This window comes from Paralichthys olivaceus, chromosome 9 (assembly GCF_024713975.1).
Source record: "Paralichthys olivaceus isolate ysfri-2021 chromosome 9, ASM2471397v2, whole genome shotgun sequence".
Lineage (NCBI taxonomy): Eukaryota > Metazoa > Chordata > Actinopteri > Pleuronectiformes > Paralichthyidae > Paralichthys > Paralichthys olivaceus.
Window position 1 is genome coordinate 27213956 of NC_091101.1, and position 24971 is coordinate 27238926.

General features: G+C 43.2%; 2 protein-coding genes and 1 long non-coding RNA gene across 7 annotated transcripts; 2 read left to right on the top strand and 1 right to left on the bottom strand.

The window, feature by feature from the left end:
- Positions 1-539: 539 nt before the first annotated feature.
- On the top strand, positions 540-8214 carry exosc3 (exosome component 3). Of its 5 annotated transcripts, XR_011243994.1 has the most exons (6): positions 540-848; positions 1475-1624; positions 1714-1865; positions 1989-2211; positions 4252-4437; positions 4527-5590. XR_011243994.1 is itself a non-coding variant. In XM_069531200.1 (5 exons), the coding sequence occupies exons 1-4, from the start codon at positions 555-557 to the stop codon at positions 2194-2196; spliced, it is 804 nt and encodes a 267-aa protein (XP_069387301.1). In that variant the 5' UTR covers positions 540-554; the 3' UTR covers positions 2197-2211; positions 7044-8214. The 5 variants fall into 5 exon arrangements, 4 of the variants coding, with proteins under 4 accessions (XP_069387301.1, XP_069387300.1, XP_069387302.1 ...); XM_069531200.1 differs by lacking the exons at positions 4252-4437; positions 4527-5590 and adding an exon at positions 7044-8214; XM_069531199.1 differs by lacking the exons at positions 4252-4437; positions 4527-5590 and adding an exon at positions 7061-8214.
- b4galt1l (DP-Gal:betaGlcNAc beta 1,4- galactosyltransferase, polypeptide 1, like) lies at positions 2744-21427 on the bottom strand. Its single transcript, XM_069531197.1, has 6 exons — positions 20579-21427; positions 13243-13478; positions 8607-8794; positions 6064-6186; positions 4289-4393; positions 2744-4206 (listed from the first exon to the last, which is right to left on the bottom strand). Exons 1-6 carry the CDS (start codon positions 20889-20891, stop codon positions 4077-4079), a joined length of 1095 nt encoding a protein of 364 aa, XP_069387298.1. The 5' UTR covers positions 20892-21427; the 3' UTR covers positions 2744-4076.
- A 613-nt stretch (positions 21428-22040) lies between these two features.
- LOC138411356 (uncharacterized) lies at positions 22041-24373 on the top strand. The gene is made up of 2 exons (XR_011243995.1): positions 22041-22292; positions 22537-24373. It is a non-coding gene; the product is annotated as an uncharacterized lncRNA (long non-coding RNA).
- The last annotated feature ends 598 nt before the right edge of the window (positions 24374-24971 follow it).

The window sequence follows — 24971 nt, forward strand, 5'->3', positions numbered from 1 at the left end:
TTTAGGTTAGAGGATTAATCTTAGGTTTAGGTTAGAGGATTAGTCTTGGGTTTAGGTTAGAGGTTTAATCTTGGGTTTAGGTTAGAGGGTTAATCTTGGGTTTAGGTTAGAGGGTTAGTCTTGGGTTTAGGTTAGAGGGTTAATCTTGGGTTTAGGTTAGAGGGTTAATCTTGGGTTTAGGTTAGAGGGTTAATCTTGGGTTTAGGTTAGAGGGTTAATCTTGGGTTTAGGTTAGAGGGTTAATCTTGGGTTTAGGTTAGAGGGTTAATCTTGGGTTTAGGTTAGAGGGTTAGTCTTGGGTTTAGGTTACTTAGCCACCTCTAGCACAAAGACAAGAAACGTCAGAAACATGAGGTGATGGAGTCGTGGCGCCACCTGCTGTTCACAGCATCGCATCCCACAGAAAGGAGAAAAACAACGTCCATTAAAATGTATTTTAACTGAATCCTGAGTACTTGTACCTCGTTACTTATTTACTCGTCCTGAGGTAGAACCATGGAACCAGAGTTCAGCGGAACCATGTTGGAACCACGTCTTGTTTCTTCCGTCCCTCTATGGCCGCCGACTCTGTTTCCGGTGTGTGTCACCCTTATATCCGACATCGCTTCCTGCTCCATGCTGCGATGTTGTCCACTTTGAAGCAGCGGGTCGGAGAGGTTCTGTTACCGGGAGACGAGTTCTGCTGTGACGGGGACGACACCATCTCTTTGACGGAGCCCGTCAGGCCGGAGAAGTTGCTGTGTGGCCCGGGGCTGCGGCGGAGCGGTGACCGGCTGCTGGTGTGTAAGAGCGGGATCCTCCGCCATAAACAGCCCAACGTCTTCTGGATGGACTGTCAGCAGAGGAGGGTGAGAACCAGAACCACAGCCAGAACCACAGCCAGAACTAGAACCACAACCAGTACCACATCCAGAATCACATCCAGAACCACAACCAGAACTAGAACCACATCCAGAACCACATCCAGAACTAGAACCACAACCAGAACTAGAACCACAACCAGAACTAGAACCACATCCAGAACTAGAACCACAACCAGTACCACATCCAGAATCACATCCAGAACCACAACCAGAACTAGAACCACATCCAGAACTAGAACCACAACCAGAACTAGAACCACATCCAGAATCACACCCAGAACTAGAACCAGAACTAGAACCACATCCAGAACCACATCCAGAACTAGAACCACAACCAGAACTAGAACCACATCCAGAACCACATCCAGAACTAGAACCACAACCAGAACTAGAACCAGAACTAGAACCACATCCAGAACCACATCCAGAATCACACCCAGAACTAGAACCACAACCAGAACCAGAACCACATCCAGAATCACACCCAGAACTGGAACCACAAGCACAACCAGAATGTGAACCACCACCAGAATCACATCCAGAAACAGATCCAGTTGGACTTGGTTATGGTAAACAGTTTCACTCAGTCACCTTTGTCCCTCTGTCCACAGTACGTCCCTGCTAAAGGTGAGACGGTCATCGGCATCGTCACTGTAAAGTCAGGAGATGTCTTCAAGGTGGACTTCGGGGGAAGTGAACAGGCATCTCTGTCCTACCTGGCGTTTGAAGGAGCCACTAAGAGGAACAGACCCAACGTCCAGGTGAGACGCTGAGGATAGCAGAGGGTCCAGGTGAGACGCTGAACAAGAATCCAGGGACTGATGGTTCTGTGTGTGTCTTACCTGCGCAGGTGGGGGACCTTGTCTTCGCTCAGTTCATTGTAGCCAATAAGGACATGGAGCCGGAGCTGGCGTGTATCGGCAGCTCGGGACGAGCCAATGGGATGGGAGTGTTTGGAGGGGGCGGGCTGTTGTTCAGAGTCTCTCTGGGACTCATCAGAAGGTCAGTCACATGTTCTGACATCACAAGTCATGTGATAGAGAATGAACAAGGCTGCACTGACACGCACATCATCAATATTACCAACAATCAATAATAATTAAAACCAAGATGTCCAACCCCCAGGCTGCTGTCCCCCCACAGCGAAGTGCGGTCCGACCTGGAGCAGCTCTTCCCCTGTGAGCTCGTGGTCGGAATGAATGGTCGTCTTTGGGTCAGATCCTCCAGCGTCCATCAGACCCTTGTCATCGCAAACCTGCTGCAGAGCTGCGAGACCATGACGCCGCTGCAGAGACGGGAGCTGTTCATGAGGGTCAAACAGGGGGCGCTGTAGACCACGTCACACCAGGTCTGATCCTCCTGTGGAGGTTGTGATGTCATTGTTTATTCCAGGACCCTGTGATATCTCCACTGCGGTTTAAAGGAACAGTCCATGTATTTTTATAATTTTGTGAAATGAATAAAGTGAATCAATCTGCAGCTCAGTTTCATTTCAGCACTTTGACAGATAAAGATCTTTCCTCTTCAGCAAAGTGGTCAGTGATTGGCTGTCTGCTCAGATTCAGCCAATCACAGCCCAGTCTCTGTTGATAGGTGCTGGAATGAAAAACGAGTCACCAGCTGCTCCTAGATCACATGACGAAGGCTGTGATGTCATCAGAGTGAGAACTGATGAGATGCTCACTTCTGTTGTTCTGTGACGTCACTGCTCTGGCTCCGTCACCCTCAAGAAATTCACACGTGAATCACACGTTAAGCTACTCGTCCAATGAAGTGCAAGGGTCTGGATTCAGCTGATCGGGATCAGCTGCTGAAACCTGAAGTATTGATCTGCAGTTTATTAAAAATTGGTTTTATTAAATACAAATGACACAAGAAGCTTCATCCGAAAACAAATTTTAATGAACTTAATTTGAATGACCAGAGAGGAACCGACTCATCTATTCATTTGTGAACGAAAGAATAAAGATTTCCTAAAGAAACAAACAAGATATTTACAAGCACTATAACACACACACACACACACACAGTGTGTATGTTTGTCGGATTGATCAATAGTGAGATGAGAACAGCTGATCACATTCATGTTGACCTAAGTCTTTGGTTCTAACAGCTCTGATAAGGACACTTAGAGATACAATCAATCAGTCAATATAAATCAGTCAGTCAATCAATCTAAATCAGTCAATCAATCAATCAATCAGTCAATCAATCTAAATCAGTCAGTCAATCAATCAGTCAGTCAATATTTAAGATAGATTTACAGCTACAGTCAATCACCTGAAGAAGAACAGCTACAAAGATTGTAGATTTTTCATGGATTCACTGTCGACATCTTCAGCAGATACAACACTGACCCAGACCTGGTTCCAGACCTGGACTTGAAATGAACCTGGACTGAAACCTGGACCTGCTGAGGCTCTGGTCTGGAGCTGGTCCAGTTTAAGAAACTTAAATAAACTGGTTTCATACAAATATTTAGGGATTTTTGTGAAGAGAAAGAGTTGAATAAAATATATTGATCACAAACCTGATCATGATTAACTTTTAAAATTACACACACTCACTGTGTTTAGATCTGATGTGAAACTGGTTCCACAAATAATGAATAAACCTGTTTCTGATCCGGGATCAGTTTCTGTTAAAGTTTAGACAATCACTCAGTCAGGTACATCCAAACCGTAAACTGGATCTAATTTGGATCACAGTGAACTGGAGACATGGTCATCTGTAAGTGGAACCATGAATTCAGATTACTTCACACAAACATGTTGGTTTTGATCCAGATCAGAGGAATCAGGATCAGACCAGATCTAAACCACCTGCTCATTACCCATAATCCCCCACCAGTAAATGTCTGGACCATTTCACCCAGCAGCCCCATCGTTGCTGTTCTGATTGTCTGATTTTCAAAATAAAAGGCTTGTTTGGGATGTGTCGCAGCAGCGTAGGACCAACAGACCGAGGCAGCTGCTGGTTACAGACAGCGGCCAATCAGGGCCAATCAGGGCCAATCAGAGCCAATCCTTGAGGCCCTGCAGAGAATACAACAACACAAATCCTTATTCGGTCAGAACGTGCAAAATAAAAAGAATAAAAGAAAAAGTGAGACCAGCTCATTTGTTCATCAGAGCAGACGCCACAGATTAAAGTCAGCATTTGGTTTCACTGCATCGGTCTAGTCGCTGGTCACATGACCTCTCCTGCTCTGCCTCACGGTTTCCCCACGTCCACCGTGATTTTAGTGAACAGGTCGAACTTGTCCAGTTTAACCACTTTGTAGGAGAGAGAGTTGATCCCGTCTTTGTGCATCGTCTCTCTGGTGTGAGCGATTCTGTTGAACCTGAAAGACAAAAAACAAACTGACGCGTATCTAAACACTTTGCAGTTCACATCACACTGAGGATCCACTGATGGTTCATTACCTCTGAGGGTTCGCCTCGTTCTGTTTGTCTCTTTCGTGTCGAATCATCCGACATTTTCCCACCTCGCCGTTGGGCCTGGAGATGGACATGCCTTTAGACGCCAACCTGGATACACGACACAAACATGTCATACATGCGAGTGTGTGAAGGTATTAGACTCCGAACTCAGATGATCGAACCAGCTTCAGCTCCAGTTCTGTTCTTGTCTGCTAAAGATGTGTCATCCTGCCTTACCCAGACTCGAACCTGGACTTGACCAGAACCAAAACCATCACAGAAACAAGACCAGCACAGGAACCTATATCAGAACATTAGCAACGGACCAGAACAAGAACAGCTCCAGGCGAGTACCAGACCAGAACAGAAAACAAACTAGAACAATTACCATACCAAACCCAGTCAAGTCCCAGACCAGCACCACTACCGCAGCTGGACCAGCAACCATACCAGACCCAGACCAGCGCCACTATAAGACAAAAACTACAACTAGGACCAGCACCAGACCCAGGCCAGCCCTACTACCAGCACCTCTACAAAACCAGCACAATTAACACTACCTGACCAGTACAAAAAAACAGTAACAGTAACAAACAGTAGCAGACCAGAACCAAAACCAGACCACCAGACAGAAACATAAATATAAACCTACTCCTCACAGGGATTCTTCCACATTACATTTCCAACAGTGAGTTTCACATGTGAGGCACTGATCAGAGAGAGTGAGAGACAGAGACAGAGACAGAGAGGGACTGAGACAGAGAGGGACAGAGACAGAGAGGGAGTGAGACAGAGGGAAAGAGACAGAGAGGGACTGAGACAGAGAGAGACAGAGACAGAGAGGGAGTGAGACAGAGAGGGACTGAGACAGAGAGGGACAGAGAGAGAGAGAGAGAGACGGACAGAGACAGAGGGACTGAGACAGAGAGGGACAGAGACAGAGAGGGACAGAGACAGAGAGGGAGTGAGACAGAGGGAAAGAGACAGAGAGGGACTGAGACAGAGAGGGACAGAGAGAGACGGACAGAGACAGAGGGACTGAGACAGAGAGGGACAGAGAGAGAGAGAGAGAGAGAGACGGACAGAGACAGAGAGGGACAGAGACAGAGAGGGACTGAGACAGAGAGGGACAGAGAGAGAGAGACAGACAGAGACAGAGAGGGACTGAGGGAGAGAGAGACGGACAGAGACAGAGAGGGACAGGGACAGAGAGGGACAGAGAGAGCGACAGGGACAGAGAGAGACAGAGGGACTGAGACAGAGAGGGACTGAGGGAGAGAGAGAGACGGACAGAGAGAGAGAGACTTTTTTTTCCCCAAAGATTCTTTATTTAATCTAGTGTCATAAATTCTTCAATCCAAATAAAAACGTTAATAATTATATATATGTATATAATATATTAATAAATAAAGTAAATATATAAACACAAACCTTCATTCTTAATAAGTAACAACCCAATATCTCATTTAAAAACAGGGCTGAAAAATCTGAACTAATTATATTTTCAATTCTCTCACTAATGTAACAAAGAGGAACACTTTCATATATAGAGCCAACTTTTACAATCACACTTCCTGAATAAAAGATCCAATTGGTCAAACAAAGATTCAAATGCAGTGAAGCAGAGAGAGAGAGAGTGATGACAGGATGATGGTGAGATGAAAAGATGAGTGTGGTTACTTTTTGATGCTGCATCAGAGCGAACCTGAGGAAACACAGCAGCTAAGAGGCTGATGTTAGCATGTTAGCATGTTAGTTGAACAGTTTCACATTTGTACCTGTTGTAGATGTCATCATCTTCTCCTCCCCAGCCCCAGTAGTTGTTAGGGAAGCCGTTGATCTTCAGATACTGTTCTTTACTCATCGATGAGACTCCTCCAAAGTACTGGTTATATGGCAGCCTGAAAAACACACACAGTTGAGTCTGAAACGCTGCTGATCTTGTTTGAGTTTGAAAACTCTGGGGTTGTGTTTTAATCTGGACGAACAGAAACTGAGACTTTTGTAAATGATGATGCAGATGTTATCTTCCTGATTGGTTCTTATCAGTCACATGACTGGACTAGCAGCAGTGAATACAAAGCGTTGCAAACTCTTACTGTCAATAACAGTTCCACCATGTTGCCTAGTCGAACTACAGAGCAGACAATCTGCTCCCTGTTTACAACAGCGTGTCACATGACCAGCAGACGTGATCACGTGATCTGTGTTTCAGAGTTTTTCTCTGAGACATTTAGGAACTGATCTACTGAAAGTTTGCACGTGTAAAAACATGTGCAAACTTGATTTCGCCTTCAAAAAAATACAAGCTGATCTACTAACGGTGTGCACTGAGGATTGTATGCGGAATAACACACACTGTCCATTTAGTATTATTTGCCTAAATGAATATGCAATATCAGGCGTTTCTACCCGATTGTGTAAAATATTGGGAGGAGTAGATGCAAATACTTTCATTTAGCACTCGCATTGTGATTTACAAAGACTGAAACTAATTGCTGTGGTTGTGACTGCGTCTATATTTAGCACGTTAGAAAGAATCAGAAGTACTTTATTAATCCCCGTAGGGAAATTCAAATGGTGCTAATCGGCACAGCGTTACACACAGATGGCTGCAGCCAAACAAAACTGAGTATTCACAGCCATCATTTCCTTCAAGTAAAAATGAAATTCATCATGTCTTCATATTTTCCTCTTTTTGCCAACATTACATTTTTAGCTGGGGGTTTTCTTTTTCGCATGTTGTGCTTGTTTTCAGTGCGTTCATCTCCTCAGGTGTGCTCCTCCCTCTCCATGCCCCAGCTCCATGGGACCTTGGTATTAAGAGACCTCACCACTGCCTGTACCCCATTCGATCCCTCTTGCCAGGGCACTGATGGCCATCGTCAGACCAGATACAGCGCTGACCAGCTGCCTGATGTGCACCACAATGGTCCGACTATCGACTCGAGCCGCAGAAAGTGAACTGCATCTGCTGCTCAACATTGGTCAGAGGCATCTCTTCCACCACCCCCCACCTGTTTCATTTGCCGAGGTTTTATAATGAGTTTTTTTTCCTATGTCCTCCCATCTTATCTTAATTTCATCTGTCGTTCTTTTTGTTTTATCCACAGCATTTACTATCTCACACACACTCTTTGAGTTGTATTAATATTTCTTTGCTGTAGCTGAACATTTTGTTTGTTTGCCTCTTCCACTAATGCTTCCAGTTCCATGGCATTAAATTTCACTCTGCTCTCCGTAATGCTCCATGGCAGTAACCAGTAACATAAGCAAAATACTCATTTAAATACTACTGCCTCTACCTGTTATCATTTATGCTATTATTTTTAGTAGATCACCCATAAACGCCCACCAACCAAACGTGGAATCTGTTATAATTCACACACAATTTAGCACTCTTTATTTGGGATCTTAGTAGATCAGGACCTGAGTGAGCTCCAGAGACGAAGTGTATGTCTGTGTGTGTGTGTGTGTGTGTGTGTGTGTGGTCAGGAAACAGGAAGTGAGGAGTCAGGCAGAGTGTGTCTCTGTCAGCTTTATCTGAACACACACACACTTTCCCCTCATGACAGGAAGTCAACAGGAAGCCTGATCAACCTGATGACATCATCATCAGTGGACCAACAAGCATCTGGAACCTGACTCAAATCTATTGTCTGTTTAAAATGGATGTTCATTTAAATGATCTATTCATAAAAACAAGATATTTATATTTTATTGCCTTTTCCCACCGTTGACGCATTTTACATAGAACAGCAGCAACATTGCTTCTCTCATCTCATCTCTTGTGCCCTAGATGCCGCCCACACTCAGAGTGACAGGGAAGCCCTTCAGGCACGCGCACACGTTCGCAGCTCACTATGGCTCCGTGCCGCTCTCGTGTATAAAACCAAAGTCCTAATAAAACTATTTCTGGTATAACTCCATGTCCGATCCACCCCCAATTTTATTTATTTTTTGGGTTAATTCTAATTCAAATGTCAGACTGTTTATTCTTTAGAATTCAAAGTTCATTGCTATTACTATTATTGTGCTATAATATTATCATAATATCAGTGGTATTAAAGGGTTTCAAAATGATGACAATAATATAATTTATCACAATGATATAATCTGAGACAATATATCATCCAACATTAGCATCATGACAGAGCTACGTTAATATTTTAAATACTGCAGCAAGTTAGAAGTTTTCTTGTTCAGTTGATACCCGGCCCTAAATGTCTTTATGTTCCCTTTACACAGGTGAGACGTCTGATATTTAGTCTCTCTCTCCTCCTCTTGAATTGAATTAAAAACTTTATCAGCATTGACTTACCTGAAGCCGAACTTGTCCATGGACACGGACAGGTGTCGCGGCTGGCTGAAACACTTGTAGATGTTGCGGTCGTCCATGGGGATCAGGTCAACGTCACTGAAGACGAAACAGTTGTAGTCGTACTCCTTCAGGGCCTCCTTGTAGCCCACGTTTAGCAGCTTGGCTCGGTTAAAAATCTCGTCTCCGTCCTGAGAGAGGAAACAGATTGAGATCAGGATGAAGCGGTCTATAAATTCACACCAACACAGTCAAGGACAACTTGGGGTTGGTAAACTGACACTTCCACATGTCTAATAAGAAAATACAAACACACAGGGGCCACAGCTAAATGGACAGATACAAATGAAGTCACATTCAGGACGGAGGTTACATGACTTCATCAGGACGGAGGTCATGTGGTGTTCACACCTGTCTCAAGTGATGTGATCACCAATGTTCAGCTTTGGGCCTTGAAAGACCGTCCACTCAGCTGAAGACCTCTGACCTTTGCAGTTTCATCATGAACTAAACCGACCATGTTATTTTGATTTGAAAAAAAAAAAAATTTAATTTCTGAACATGTTTACGCGAGCTGAGGAACTCAAAGCTGAACATGTGTTCAGATCAGAAACAGGCGTGAACGCCCAGTGTGAGTGATGCCTGAGCTTCAGGTCACAAAGTCGTCTCCTGTCCAGTGTTTTTGATCATAAAGTCTCATTTCCTTTTTTCTATCAGAGAGTTTTTCTTTCCACAGTTGAAAGTTTATGGACGTTTATGTTTCTGAGTTTATAAAGTGACAATGAAAAGAGGTTAGTTAAGATGAGTTCACAGTCTGGGGTTGGTAACCTGACCAATGTGATTTACATAACACTGCAGTTACCGTGCAGTTCACCTGCAGCTAACTAGTGGTTAACACACAGTTAACATGTAGAGAGTGACAGGAAGTTAAACTGCAGATCATATCCTGTCGACAGAAACACATGAGCAGAAGAAAAAAGAAGGAAGAAGCACGTTTACCAGTGCGAACCTCTCAGACAACTCCAGCTGCTATTGGCTGAGACACAGCAGGAGGTGGGTCCCAGTGTCTCCAGCGACCACAGCCATTGGTCAGAAATGCCTAACATGCAGTGGGGGGAGGGCGTAGGGTGGCAATGTGAGAAGCAGGGTGAGGAGAAAGAGGAGGAGGAAGGACACAGACAAGAGAGAGAACAACTGTAAGTCAGTCACAAACAAACACACAAACAAAGCTGTAAGAAGAGGAAGAAGAAAACTTTAAGAGAAGAAGAGTTTAGAGTCGTTTGAATCTGGGTCACGTGACTAAGACTGGAACCAAACACAGCTAGTTTACTGGATCAAGACAAACTTGATCCTGATCATCCACATAACCTGATATGTTCATTTAGCATGCTCTGTTGATCATGTGATCCCAGGAACATGAGGTGGTACCAGAAACTGTAGATAAAGATGGACGACATGATGAAACCAGAACATCTGTCTCACATCTGCTGATCCAGCTGTAGGGCTGTGTCTCACCCCAGAGATAAAGCAACATGTTAGACACAGAGAGAGTAGGGGGGTGCGATATTTATCGTTTACGATAATATCTTAATTGTTGCATGATGTGTGAGCTCCTGTTATCGAGTATTGGGTAGAGCCACACGGAGCGAGCGCCCCTTTCAACCATCCCCAGGAGGGAGGGAGGGAGAGCCAGGCACCTCGCACCAGCTCCACTGGCCAAGTCAGAGTGACTCCAGCCCGGCTAGAGTCACACGGACCGAGCGCTCCTCTCCACCAGCCCAGTATTTGATGACAATAAATCATTTTTCCAGTGTTCTAGAGATCACAGAGCCTTCTTATTCAGTGTGTGTGTGTGTGTGTGTGAGCCTTATCCCTCTCTCTTTTTCCTTCCTACTCATTCCAGACAGAGAGCCCAGCCAGGCTCCACCAGCGGTCTCATTATCATTGTCAGCAATAAACATAAAATATAGATTTTTGTCAGTAAAGAGAGAGGCAGTAAATTACTGACAGAGCCAGTAAAAACTGTAAAATATAACTTTGTTACAGTCATGTATGAAAGACCCAAAACACTGTAAGGGGACTACTTGATAACTACAACCCAATTACACCACCTGCCTAAGTTTCAGTCAGGAAAAACCCTGTAGATGTACTTGTGCAACTTGCACCGTCAACATTGTTTTTGCTCCTGGGAGTAACGCAGTTACAATCATAGCCCTGGCTGACGTTTAACAACAGATCCAGATGATCCAGTTACGAAGAAAGGACAGAACATTCCAACAGAACACCGTTATTTTTGGATCTGGTTAAATAAACGGTGATGGTCTTCTTCATGAACATCAGAACTATGAGAACCTCCATCTGTGCGATGTCTCGTCTCCTGCAGGATGCAGCTCCCTCTACCTGACAGGGATCACATTTCTGTTCGGTTGTTCACACGTGAACACTTTTCGTCACATTACTCCTCCGTCACTGATACTGTTCAAATAACATGACAACGCCTCCAGAACATGGTCTGATCTGCAACCTGCTGACTGGTCTCTGCAGAACAGGAAAACATGTTGACTAATCACCTGTGTAACCCCCAGAATGATGCAGAGCGGCTCCCTGCTGAGTAAAACATCTTTTTTATCATCTTATTTTCTGGGAGTTTATTTCACATGCCTACACTTAGAAAAGCTAAATAAATAATAATAAAGCAAAACAACCATAACCAATGAAAACATTACACTTGACCAGCAGATATTAACTAAAAATACAAACTAATGTATTTTGTGTCTAATTCTCAACGTTAGAGCTGTGATACTGAGGACGATAGCGGTTTGTTGCCAGATTCATTTCGACTGTCTTTGGGGTAAGCAGGTGGTTTAAGGCAGATCGTGTAGCACTCCCTCGTCTGTTAAAGGTAAACAGGTTCCTGGTGTTTGACTGTAAAATCTTTATTTACAGAAGTAGCAGGTGACGACAGCTCAAACATCAGCTGGTGTTAAATTACAATATGTCGTCTGCTGCTTTTCAGTTTCAGCTCATCGTTGTCCATCAGTCGATCCGTTTGTGAGCTTTTTAAATAATGAAGCTGACAAACGCCAAAGTGTCCATATCATTTTATATATATTTTATAATTTATTACATTAAAGTTGTTCTGTAAACTCAACTCTTTTAGATTTTTTTCATATTTCTTCTATTGATAGCGCTGCAGAGATGCCACAGAACACAGGAAATAAAACTGGTTCTTCATGAACATCAGAAAATATGTTACAGCTGAACATTATTAATCAACATGAATTTCGTGTCCATTGACTAACCATCGATGAACTGATCAAATGTTCCAACATGAATTGATTGATAAAAACTTTCATGTATTTAATAATCATGACGTCTTCCTCCTGTTGGCTGCTATTTACATGCAGTAAAATCATGTGTTTGCCATTTGGTTCAAATGCCTGAGGTCTCAGCAGCTCCCAGAAGTCTCAGCTACGACTGACTGCACTGCAGCAGTATGTTTGTGTGTGTGTGTGTGTGTGTGTGTGTGTGTGTGTGTGTGTGTGTCTTGCCTCAGTACAATAAGTGTGTTTATTATGAGCTCATTAAGTCTGAGGTCATTGAGTCCACACCTGAACACCACAGGGTTTGAATTACACCTATGGGGAAGCCCTATTTTCCGATGCGCACCAGTCCAGGAGTTAACATGTCACATGCATGCGCATACATACAAGTGCATGCAGTGCAGTCAATTGCAAGGTTATTGTAAAATGTATCCTGCTGTTATTTCTACAGGCAGTTAATACCCTCAATAACATTTCATACAGACTAAATGACAACATAAGATATAAGGCTATATATAAGGATATAAGGCTTTAATTGCCGATTTAAGAGAAAGGGTTAGAAGCATCACAGAAGCAGGAGGACACAGGTAACAGCTTTCTGCTTATCCTGATGCCTCCTGGGAAGCGGCTCAGGTCATTAAAATGCAGAACAAATAGACTGAGTAACAGCTTCTATCCATGGGCTGTCATAACACTGAACTTAATAAAATAACTATACATTCCAACCGTAACTACCTACTTTGTAACTTCTTAACTACCTACTTTACACTACAATCAACCACAACTACCTCCTCTTGCACCTCTCTTTGCATTATTTTGTATAGTTTTTAACGTCCAGTAAACATGTTTATTTCATTGTTATATTTTATTTCTTTTTTTTTCTTTCAGTGGTAGCTGCTGTAATTTTTGTGTGATGACATTAAGGGCATTCTATTCTATTCTTTTCTCATACTCACTCCTTCAGGAACAATACATCACCTGAGCATTATTTAGCAAAATAAAACAGCTCTGTGTAGTTGACTGTCCCTTCACTCTTTTGACTTTTCACTTCTGTCTGTTGTTTGCAACAAAACATTGAAAAGAGCCAAGAGGGGAGCAAAGAGCCACGTTTACTTGTGTTTCCACTCCATGGTAATGATGCATCTCCCCCAGACTTTCCACAGGAAGTCAGGGGGAGAAAGTCCACAGACACTGCGGAGCATCTCACTCTGACATTTGCATTCACACATGCACCTCCTCCAGAGAGAATAGAGAGGAACTGCGGAGTTCAGTGCATGAGTGAAAGCAGCATCTGACATGTTGACATCACACTGTACCTGGTTGATGACGTATACTCCGTAGTCAAGCTGCTGTCTCTGCAGGATGGGGTGCAGGTAGTAGAGCCAGTACTTCAGGTGTTCATCGCGTTTGCGGAACGGGATGATGATGGCGACTTTTTGCAGCGCCTCGCAGTCTTTGGGTTTAAAGCGTCCACCCGGCCGCAGGTTGGCGTTGCTCTTCGTTATCTCCTCCAGACTGACGGACGTGGTAAACTCCACCCTCAGAGGACCCACTGAGAACACACACCAACACCAGAGTAAACAACACCTGAACTACATCCAACAGGTAATCTGTTCTTTAGCTCCAAACTACACAACAATCACATAATTAAATACACTCAGACACACATGGTGGAGACACAAAAACTGATCTCAGATCAACAACCTTCATCCGCACAAACATTTACTACACAATAAAGAACATACACACAAACACAGCCCTCTGGTCTAGAGATTGTCTCAGTGGTGACTCAACTTTCACATGCAACCACAGAATCATGTGACAACACTTCAGCTGATGACATCACCAGCATCCTCGTCGCTAACATCAGATTAAATGATCTGATTTAAAAAATCTGATTCAGGGCTCCATAATGTGTCCAAAGGGTTAGGGTGAGGGTTAGAGTGACTAAAATGTTCTTTGGTTTCACCGGTGCTCCAAACATCTACATAGCTAGTGTGTCTCTGTAAATTGAGTCATGTCGCCTCCTCTGCCCTGAGTCTGGGAGCAAGGCAGAGTAAATACTCGCACACAGGCCCTCACTCAGACTGCTCTCAGACAAACTGAGCTCCACAGATACTCCAGATTTTCTCCGGATGAGCTGCATGTGTGAACACAAACGTCTCAGCAAGTGGCACTGAAATTTCTCCACCTGGCCTCTAGCCTAAAGTCTGCAGAAAGTCCAGAGGAGTCGATGTGAGAACACGGCAAAGGATCCTCCACTGGATTCACAGCGAGAGAGTGGGGGGGTTGATTACACTTCTAACACATGACAGATGCAAAAATGAAAGAAAACAAAACAAAAAGACAACAAATATCTCCTGGTGATAAAGTTTAGCCACACACACGAAACACAACGAAGATGTCAAGAGAGTTTGTGGTGATAAGAGACGACGACACTGTTGATGTGACGTAAACAAAAACACTCTGATGATCTCTGCAGCAGAATTCATTACCAGCCTTCACCTGAATCGTGCAGAGGTTGTGTTTTTGTTGTGAACGAGTCTGAGCAAAGAATCTCCTGCTGCGTTGTTGTGAGAAAGACTGTGAAGAAAAAACGAACTAAATTCTCCAGAGATCCTCTGTAGAACATGTCTGAAAAAGGCTTGTGTGTGTGTGTGTGTGTGAATGCATGCGTGTCTAGGTGTCAGCTGAGAAAACATGGACCTCGGTCAGAAAAACAAACATAACTGGTCAAACTAAGACAACTTTACTTCAGGTCACTGAACTCCAGAAACCACATCAGACCAGAGGTCTGTCCCATGAAGCAGGATTTGTGGTTATCAGGTTAACTTCAGTTTCATTCCTACGAAGCTTGTTCCCTTGTTATTGGGGTAAATCACCACGGTAACTTATGCTGAACAGCTGACCTGCTCCAGATTCAGTTGGAGATAAGAGATCAAACTGTATGAAAAGCTCCGCCCACTGACTGGTCTTCAGAGACCCACCAGATGAATTTAAAATCCTCCTCCTCACCTACATTAATAATATGACACCATCAAAGAGCTCAAAGTACCATATCACCACTAGAGCCATGTGCTCCCAGGATTCAGACTTACTTGTCCCTCAAGTCTCTAAATGTTGAGGAGGAGCCAGAGCTTTCAGCATCAGGCTCCTTTTTGTGGAATCATCTCAGGTTCAGTTCAGGAGGCAGACCTCCTCTCAGTGTTTAAGAGTCGGCTTTAAACCTTCCTTAATGATAAAGCTTATAGTTAGAGCTGGTCCAGACTCGTCTTAGATCAGCTCTGGGTTCTGCTGCTGTAGGTTTAGAATGTGGAGGAACACATCACACATGGAGCTTCTCTCAGCTCCTCCTCTCTCCTTATCACATCAAATAAATGAATGTCTCATCAATACATGTTATTGACTTGACTTCTTCCCCGGAGTCCCTGTGCCTTATTGTTAACAGATCCAGGGCCGCGACTGCAGCCACATCATGGATCATGATGGTGGATCGCGAATCAGAGATCATGATCATAATGGCGGATCCTGTATCGTGCTGGCTTCTGATCGTAGTGGTGGACCATGATTAAGGCGGCAGCTGAGGTGGATCCTGATGGCAGCAGTGGATCATGATGATGGATTCTAATGGTGGATCCTGAACGTGGACTATGATCACAACAAGACTGCTTGATAAACAATATGTCTCCTCAGATACTCGACCATTACTGACAATAACTCCTCACTTCATTCACCTTCCATCCAGCTTCAAACTGTTTACTCTAACCAGTGCTGTAACTACTATTTCTCTGATGTTCTCAGTTCACATCTACTGGACTTGTGTCCGTCCTGGGAGACGGATCCTCACGTGTCTCTCTGAGGTTTCTACGTTCTTTTTTGGAAGTTTTCCCTGACTCTTGTTGAGTTAAGAACAGATGATGTCACAGCTTGTTAAAGCCTATGAGACAAATACTGATTTGTGAATATGGGCTATACAAATAAAATGTGATTGATTGATTGATGTAGATTCTCATCAGAGGGAATGAAGAACCTCTGTGTTCTGTGTGTTTATTCAGATCTAACCACTGCTGTGCAAAGGCTCTGCCACACAAACACTGCAGGATTTAGGTGTGTGTGTGTGTTGACATTGGGTTGTAGTGACACAAGGAACGTACACATACCGATTTATTTACTGGTTCACCCTTTGTGACACTTTAGGGACATTTTTCAGGACATTTGTTTTTATGAAGTTTTGTATGAAGTTTGTAAAAGTTTTTATGAAGGTGTTCAGGATGTTTGCACAAAGTCTTTATGAACATAATATAATATAATTTATATGATTAGGCTGCATCAGCAGCCAGGCACTGAGGGGTTCACTTTTTTTTACAAGAGCAAAAGAGACGGCAGACGTCATTTTGGTTTTGTTTGTTTGCAAAAAATGGAAAAACCACACAAAATGTGGCACCTGCCTGGACAATGGACTTTCTCTCCTCAGGTGCCTCAGTGGCCCATTTAATTATGAGTTTGGGTCAGTGGCTTAGAGAAATGTCTTCTTACCGAACAATGGAAAAAATAACACATATGGTTATGGGTGGACATGATACTATCAAAGAGGTTTGGGGACCGTTCTTGGACTAGTGACAGATGAGGGGAGTAATTCAACTAGTGTGTGAGAGAGATGTCGGCCTTGGCTTGTGACACTGTCCCAAATATATCCTTTAAGAAGGGATCAGACCATGGTGAAAAGTTATTTTGTTTATATTATGTCAATATAATTTGTGATGTTTTATTTAATTTAATTTTACTATTGTTTTTTGTGCATTTATTGTCTGTGGTTGTTATCAGCTGTTTGGTTTTTGTTACACTTGTTGTCCAGGTTATGTTTATACCTTTGTATGTCTAGGTAAAGATGAAACTCAATAGACATATTGTTAAGAAAAATAATAATTATGAGTTTGAGTTTTAAAGTTGAGGATCACAAAAAGTGAAAAAACTTAAAGTCGACAGTATTTCTGATGGACTTACTGGAACTTTGTGTGTTGTGCATTTGACAGTTGTATAACTAAAAAACTACCCAACAGCATCGGTATGTGAAAACATTTACTCTGAGGCTGTATCTGATGGAACGGCTGAGATATTGGAGGGTTTGAGTCATTGTCTTTACTGCGTATCAGCAAATATTGGGAGGATCAAAGAGCGGTAGACTTAAATGCAGCAACCGGAGACGCTGTCTCACTCACTCATTCATCCGTTCATAAAAAGTCAGGACGTGTTGCTGGATGTTCCCCTGTACATTCTAAGTGCTAATAAGGAGTGTGGAAATTAAGGTGACCTAAAGAAAAAAGGACAAAGACAAAACGTCAGCGCCACATCACCTGAATGAATCATTCATGGTCTGGATTGATCAAAGGAACATGAAAGGAAAATACATATTTACATTTACAAGCTAAATGAGCCTGTTCTTCAATAATCTTGTGAAATGTTAGTGGTCTGATGCTGGTCACACATCGATCCTCTGTGTGTTCCTCTGTGTGTTCTACTGTGTGTTCCTCTGTGTGTTCTACTGTGTGTTCCTCTGTGTGTTCCTCTGTGTGTTCCTCTGTGTGTTCAATTGTGTGTTCCTCTGTGTGTTCAATTGTGTGTTCCTTCTGTATGTTCTTCTGTGTGTTCTACTGTGTGTTCCTCTGTGTGTCCTTCTGTATGTTCCTCTGTGTGTTCAATTGTGTGTTCCTTCTGTATGTTCTTCTGTGTGTTCTACTGTGTGTTCCTCTGTGTGTCCTTCTGTATGTTCCTCTGTGTGTTCCTCTGTGTGCTCCTCTGTGTGTTCCTCTGTGTGTTCCTCTGTGTGTCCTTCTGTATGTTCTTCTGTGTGTTCTACTGTGTGTTCCTCTGTGTGTCCTTCTGTATGTTCTACTGTGTGTTCCTCTGTGTGTTCTACTGTGTGTTCCTCTGTGTGTTCAATTGTGTGTTCCTCTGTGTGTCCTTCTGTATGTTCTTCTGTGTGTTCTACTGTGTGTTCCTCTGTGTGTTCCTCTGTGTGTTCAATTGTGTGTTCCTCTGTGTGTTCAATTGTGTGTTCCTCTGTGTGTTCAATTGTGTGTTCCTCTGTGTGTCCTTCTGTATGTTCTTCTGTGTGTTCTACTGTGTGTTCCTCTGTGTGTTCAATTGTGTGTTCCTCTGTGTGTCCTTCTGTATGTTCTTCTGTGTGTTCTACTGTGTGTTCCTCTGTGTGTTCTTCTGTGTGTTCTACTGTGTGTTCCTCTGTGTGTCCTTCTGTATGTTCTTCTGTGTGTTCTACTGTGTGTTCCTCTGTGTGTTCCTCTGTGTGTTCCTCTGTGTGTTCAATTGTGTGTTCCTCTGTGTGTCCTTCTGTATGTTCTACTGTGTGTTCCTCTGTGTGTTCCTCTGTGTGTTCCTCTGTGTGCTCCACTGTGTGTTCCTCTGTGTGTTCCTCTGTGTGTTCCTCTGTATGTTCTACTGTGTGTTCTTCTGTGTGTCCTTCTGTATGTTCTACTGTGTGTTCTTCTGTGTGTTCCATTGTGTGTTCCTCTGTGTGTCCTTCTGTATGTTCTACTGTGTGTTCTACTGTGTGTTCCATTGTGTGTTCCTCTGTGTGTCCTTCTGTATGTTCTACTGTGTGTTCTTCTGTGTGTTCCTCTGTGTGTTCCTCTGTGTGTTCCTCTGTGTGTCCTTCTGTATGTTCTACTGTGTGTTCTTCTGTGTGTTCCTCTGTGTGTCCTTCTGTGTGTTCTTCTGTGTGATCTTCTGTGTGTTCCTCTGTGTGTTCCTCTGTGTGTTCTACTGTGTGTTCTACTATGTGTTCCACTGTGTGTTGCACTTGGCGCACTGTGTGTGTTCCCCTGTTGTGTTCTCTTGTGTGTTCTCCTGTGTGTACTGTGTGTGTTCTACTGTGTGTTCCACTGTGTGTTCCACTGTGTGTTCCACTGTGTGTTCCACTGTGTGTGTTCCACTGTGTGTTCCACTGTGTGTGTTCCACTGTGTGTTCCACTGTGTGTGTTCCACTGTGTGTTCCCCTGTGTGTACTTGGTGTACTGTGTGTGTTCTACTGTGTGTTCCCCTGTGTGTTCCACTGTGTGTTCCACTGTGTGCTCCACTGTGTGCTCCACTGTGTGCTCCATTGTGTGCTCAACTGTGTGCTCCTCTGTGTGTGTTCTTCTGTGTGTTCCTCTGTGTGTGTTCTTCTGTGTGTTCCTCTGTGTGTGTTCCTCTGTGTGTTCCACTGTGTGTTCTACTGTGTGTTCCACTGTGTGTTCCACTGTGTGTGTTCCACTGTGTGTGTGTTCTTCTGTGTGTTCTACTGTATGTTCTACTGTGTATACTTGGTATACTGTGTGTGTTCTACTGTGTGTTCTTCTGTGTGTTCCACTGTGTGTTCCACTGTGTGTTCCACTGTGTGCTCCACTGTGTGCTCCACTGTGTGCTCCTCTGTGTGCTCCTCTGTGTGTGTTCTTCTGTGTGTTCCTCTGTGTGTGTTCTTCTGTGTGTTCCTCTGTGTGTGTTCCTCTGTGTGTTCCAATGTGTGTTCTACTGTGTGTTCCACTGTGTGTTCCACTGTGTGTTCCACTGTGCGTTCCACTGTGTGTGTTCCACTGTGTGTGTTCCACTGTGTGTGTGTTCTTCTGTGTGTTCTACTGTATGTTCTACTGTGTATACTTGGTATACTGTGTGTGTTCTACTGTGTGTTCTTCTGTGTGTTCCACTGTGTGTGTTCTTCTGTGTGTTCCACTGTGTGTTCCACTGTGTGTATTCTTCTGTGTGTTCTACTGTGTGTTCTACTGTGTGTACTTGGTGTACTGTGTGTGTTCTACTGTGTGTTCTTCTGTGTGTTCCACTGTGTGTGTTCTACTGTGTGTTATTCTGTGTGTTCTACTGTGTGTTCCACTGTGAGTGTTCCACTGTGTGTGTTCTTCTGTGTGTTCTACTGTGTGTACTTGGTGTACTGTGTGTTCTACTGTGTGTTCTTCTGTGTTCCTCTGTGTGTTCCACTGTGTGTTCCACTGTGTGTTCTACTGTGTGTACTTGGTGTACTGTGTGTTCTACTGTGTGTTCTTCTGTGTTCCTCTGTGTGTACTTGGTGTACTGTGTGTGTTCTACTGTGTGTTCTTCTGTGTGTTCTACTTAGTGTACTGTGTGTGTTCCCCTGTGTTCCTCTGTGTGTTCCACTGTGTGTTCCACTGTGTGTTCCACTGTGTGTTCCACTGTGTGTGTTCTTCTGTGTGTTCTACTGTGTGTACTTGGTGTACTGTGTGTGTTCTACTGTGTGTTCTTCTGTGTGTTCCTCTGTGTGTTCTTCTGTGTGTTCCTCTGTGTGTTCTACTGTGTGTACTTGGTGTACTGTGTGTTCTACTGTGTGTACTTGGTGTACTGTGTGTTCTACTGTGTGTTCTTCTGTGTTCCTCTGTGTGTTCCACTGTGTGTTCTACTGTGTGTACTTGGTGTACTGTGTGTTCTACTGTGTGTTCTTCTGTGTTCCTCTGTGTGTACTTGGTGTACTGTGTGTTCCACAGTAAAGAAGCTTGTGTATAAATACCTTGTTGTTATCAAAGTGACAGGTCGTGGTAATGAGAACTTTTCAAACATGTCACCGTTTTGGTTGTTTTTTAGTTTTCAGAGTAAAAGTGTAGAACCAGTGGAGGTGCTCGGCGGTCTCACCCAGCAGAGGTGAAGTCTCGGGGCATTTATCCAGCTTCTTCACCGGATCCTCTGCCTCCTGCACCCCGCTCTGCGGATGGCCCTTCCCGGGTTCGCCTTTCGGGGTCACGGCCTCGGCCGGCCCGGTTCTGAATGTGAACTGGTTCCGCTCCGTGACATTTACGTGGGACTGCTGGTTCTGGACGAAGGCCAACCGGATATCCAGAGAGCGGACGTAGAAGACGACGGTGATGGAGATGTGGAGGAGACACAGCAGCACCACCAGCTTACAGGTCCGGTGGAGGAGGCTGAAGTTAGCGGGCTCTGTCGACATCCTGAGCCGCTGGAGGGTGGAGTTGGAGCCGCAGAACCGTTCACAGGAAGCAGGAAACAGACTCTGAGCTTCCACAGTTGGTCCGTTAGCTCGCAGTCTCCATTTTACTCTGCGTCCACACGATTCTAACGACAAAGTGAGTTAAAGCAACCGAGCAGCGGAAGCCAGAGGCGGCTCAGGGCTCCAGCTCGTCCCGCTTACTGCTACACCGGGTCAGCCGCTCCTCAAACCCGCGTCTCCGGCAGCGGGTCCCGTTAAAACCGGCTGGAGACGATGGAAAGTTCCGAAGAGGACGAACAAACACGAAGTAACTCGACTTTACTCGACTTTACTCGAACAAACACGAACTGAACAACCTTTCACTGCGAACACGACTAGTTCCGAACTCACTCGGAAAACTTCGGCTCAGTCACCGCGGAGGACATCGATCTGTCAGGGACACGACGTTATCCACTGCACTTCCGGTTACCGATGACAAAATAAAATCTATTAGTCCGTTATCTTTTCACGAGTGAAAAAGTAATGTCACAACTGCGCCATGATTAAAATGATCACTCTCATAATCACTGTCGTTATTATTATTGTAACTTTCATTATTTGTAGAAGTATATAAGTGTATATATATATATTTATATAGTGAATCGTAGCTGTACTATGTTCTGTGCTGTGTGCGTTATTGTGTTGTGTTTTTTATGAATTGATAAGGTTGTGATGCCCTCTCTTTAACTAATGTTGTATTGTGGTGTGTTTCCATGGTTTGCTGTACCCTGTCTGCACAACAAATATACCCTCGGGTACTAATAAAGAAACCTAACCTAACCCAGACACACACACATATATATATATATATATATATATATGTGTGTGTGTGTGTGTGTCTGGGTGTGCGTGTTAGTTAGGTAATATATATAAATAAAAAATATGTATATATAACAAAAGCACAACAAAAAGCAGCGTCATGTATGACTTTTATTTTGAAGGCTGATGTGTTTCCGTGTTGTTGAAGCTGTATGGATAGTTGCGGGAAGGGGCGTGGTTGCGGGGGGGGGGGGGGGGGGGGGGACTTTCTATGACGTCACTTTACTGGCCAAACTGTTTATCAGTCATTGATCAAAGCCAATGATTATTGCTTTTGGTTCAAAGGTTTTATTTGTCATCTCAACATCTACATGTTAGCAATGAAAATCTTAAATCCCAGGCACCTCAAGCAGCTCAACATGTAAAGGTGTCAGAAAAATAATAAAATAAGAGTAACTAAAAATACAAATACCATATGTCATGAAGTAGTGCAAAAAATAAAATAAAACATTATAAGGTGCCAATAAACATAATAAAACATTGTAAGGTGCTAAGGTGAAATATCAACATGTGCAGTCAGGATTTAGCAGCAGTTATGGGGAGGTATGAACAGATATGAATTATTGCACTCATTATATTTTCATGTAGCTTAGAAATATGACGAATAGAAAGAAGTAACAGAATGAGAATAATTATAAACTAAATAAATAAATATAGTTCTTTGTGTGTATGAATATTATAATGTATACATGAATATGTTGCTATAAATAGATGTAGTGACCTTCACAGAGCTCAGGAGTTCAACAGTCTTATAGCCTGTGGGATAAAACTGTCCCTGAGTCCTCAGGTCCTGGTCCGGATGCTGCGGTACCGTCTGCCAGACGACAGCAGACAGAAGAGTTTGTTGCTTGGGTGATGGGGGTCTTTTAATATCCTGTGAGCCCCCTTCCTACAACGCAGGGTGTAGAGGGCCTCCATGGATGGTAGCTCCGTCCTTGTGATGATTTGATGATTCAATCAAATTTGATCAGTACAGCCCATATTTGTCTCATAGATCTTTAACAAGGTGTGACTTCCTCTGTTCTTAACTCTACAAGAGTTAAACTATTAAAACAACTTAGTAGACATATTGTATATCAAGCAGTCAGTGATCATAGTTCACGATCAGCTGATACCACGATGCAGTGTGATTGATTATTGTTTCTGATTGATCCATTGTTGTGTCTGATTGATTGATTGATTATTGTTTCTAATTGATTGATTATTATTTCTGATTGATATATTCATGTTTCTGATTGATTATTGTTTGATTGGTCCTGGCTCAGGTTGATGATGCTTCTTTTAGAAAATCATGAGGATTAGGGTTAACAGCGTCACCATGGCGATGTGGTGACATTCCTTTGCCAGGTAAATGTAAAGTAACTTCAGTAACTTAAGGGACTGGACTACATTCAGGTCTGTCATCACGTCTTGGTCTGCATCATCAACAATATTCTGTCTCGCTCAAAGAGCCACTTAGTGACAGTAGGATTTGAATGGGCTTTCAGTATGTTGCTCAGATTCAGTCATGTGATTTCTCAGTGTAAAGCCTGTGATGATGATCCAGATTATTCACCTGTGTCATTACAACATTAATACATCTTGTCAAAGGTTTGTTTTTAGTGCAGCCTGGTGGTTCATTCAAGTGTTTTCAGATACGTCTGACGTTGTTGGATTAATAACTAGATGATAATAATAATATTAGTAGTTAAATCTGAAAGCAATGTGCAACAGGCCCTCACACCCCTGTGCACCATGGGGTACAGGCAGATTGATGGCGACGTGCTGACACTACCATCGAACATCGGCCAATGAGTGAGAACATGCTGCCATGTAAAACTTGCAGACCAGACCATGAAAAATGTATGTAAACGGAATGAAGATTGTGACAACAGCAGTACCTCCTTATTCCAGTAGGTGGGCCCTAATGTATGTCCCTATAACTTAAACCGAATATTGGCATGTCGATGTCTTCAGGCCAGGACTCTGATCAAACGTACAACATTTGAAGAGGATTGGACAAACTGGATGGAATAACATCATCTGTGTTCACATCTTACTGAGTAATGTTACTGTAACATGAGCAGTGCAGTGCACGTCAGTTACTGACTGTATAACACCAGACACCATTGAACAGAAATTCTATAAATACAAGACAAACTAAATTGTCATTTTAAATATGATATGATCAAATACCTGAATGTTAATGCTATGAAAGGATTTGTGATTTATATTCTCACCCTCATGTTCTCCTAGGGGAGCTTTGATGGTGTCATCGATTACACCCTGCACTCTCTATAATCCTGTAGGAGAAGACAACACTTAGATGGCCACTCTCATTTGACTTCCTGTCCAGCAGCAGAACACAGAGCATGAATAACCCTGCACTGTCCATTCTGCTTCAGACCAGCATGCTCCTAAAACCTCTCCAAAAAAACTTAAGAACATCTCCAAAACAAGAATCATATCATAAAGTTGTGTTAAAATGCCAGTATGCAATTCTGGATTTTATATTTATGATTTAAACATAACAAATAATCAGATAGTGATCAGTAAAAGCAACAGGCATCATTCTGCACTTTTCAAAGATGTTAAAATGGTGTTTAAAACAATAAAACAGGTCTAACCTAGCCATGGATATTGAATTCCCTCTGGTGCCAGCCCAGGTATATTGTCTTTTATTAACACACACCCACTAAATCATGAGCGTCCAGTAGCTGCTTCAGTGCACGCTGTGATGCACTGTGAGGCTCCAAGTGATTTGTGTCTATAAAAGCATTTTCAGTACAATTGAAATCTCCTAAAAATAAATCAACTTTAGCTAAAGCATTAAAACTGCAATTGATCAGCTCCTGCTGTTGGATCATACACATTCATAAATATGCCCTCAACAGCATCAGCCTGCCCTCCACCACTTGCTCTACTTCAGAAGACACTGGTGCAAAGTTCTTAGAGAAGAGGATACCCCCCACTAGTGGCGCTCCACCTCCTCCTCTCACTCTGAAACTGTGAGTCTCCTGCAGAAACATCTACTCTACTCTTCATCAGCTGGTACAGCTCAGCTCTTTTTACTCCAGCCCCATTTACATTCAGCATGCTGATGTTAAAAAGACTAACAAACAAACAAGACAGAAACACAGACCTACATTCAGGATGTCAAATCTTATCGAGCATCTTCATTAATTAGCTCTTGTCTGATTATTTTTCCGTTCACCTACTGATGACTGAAACCTTCTCTCACTT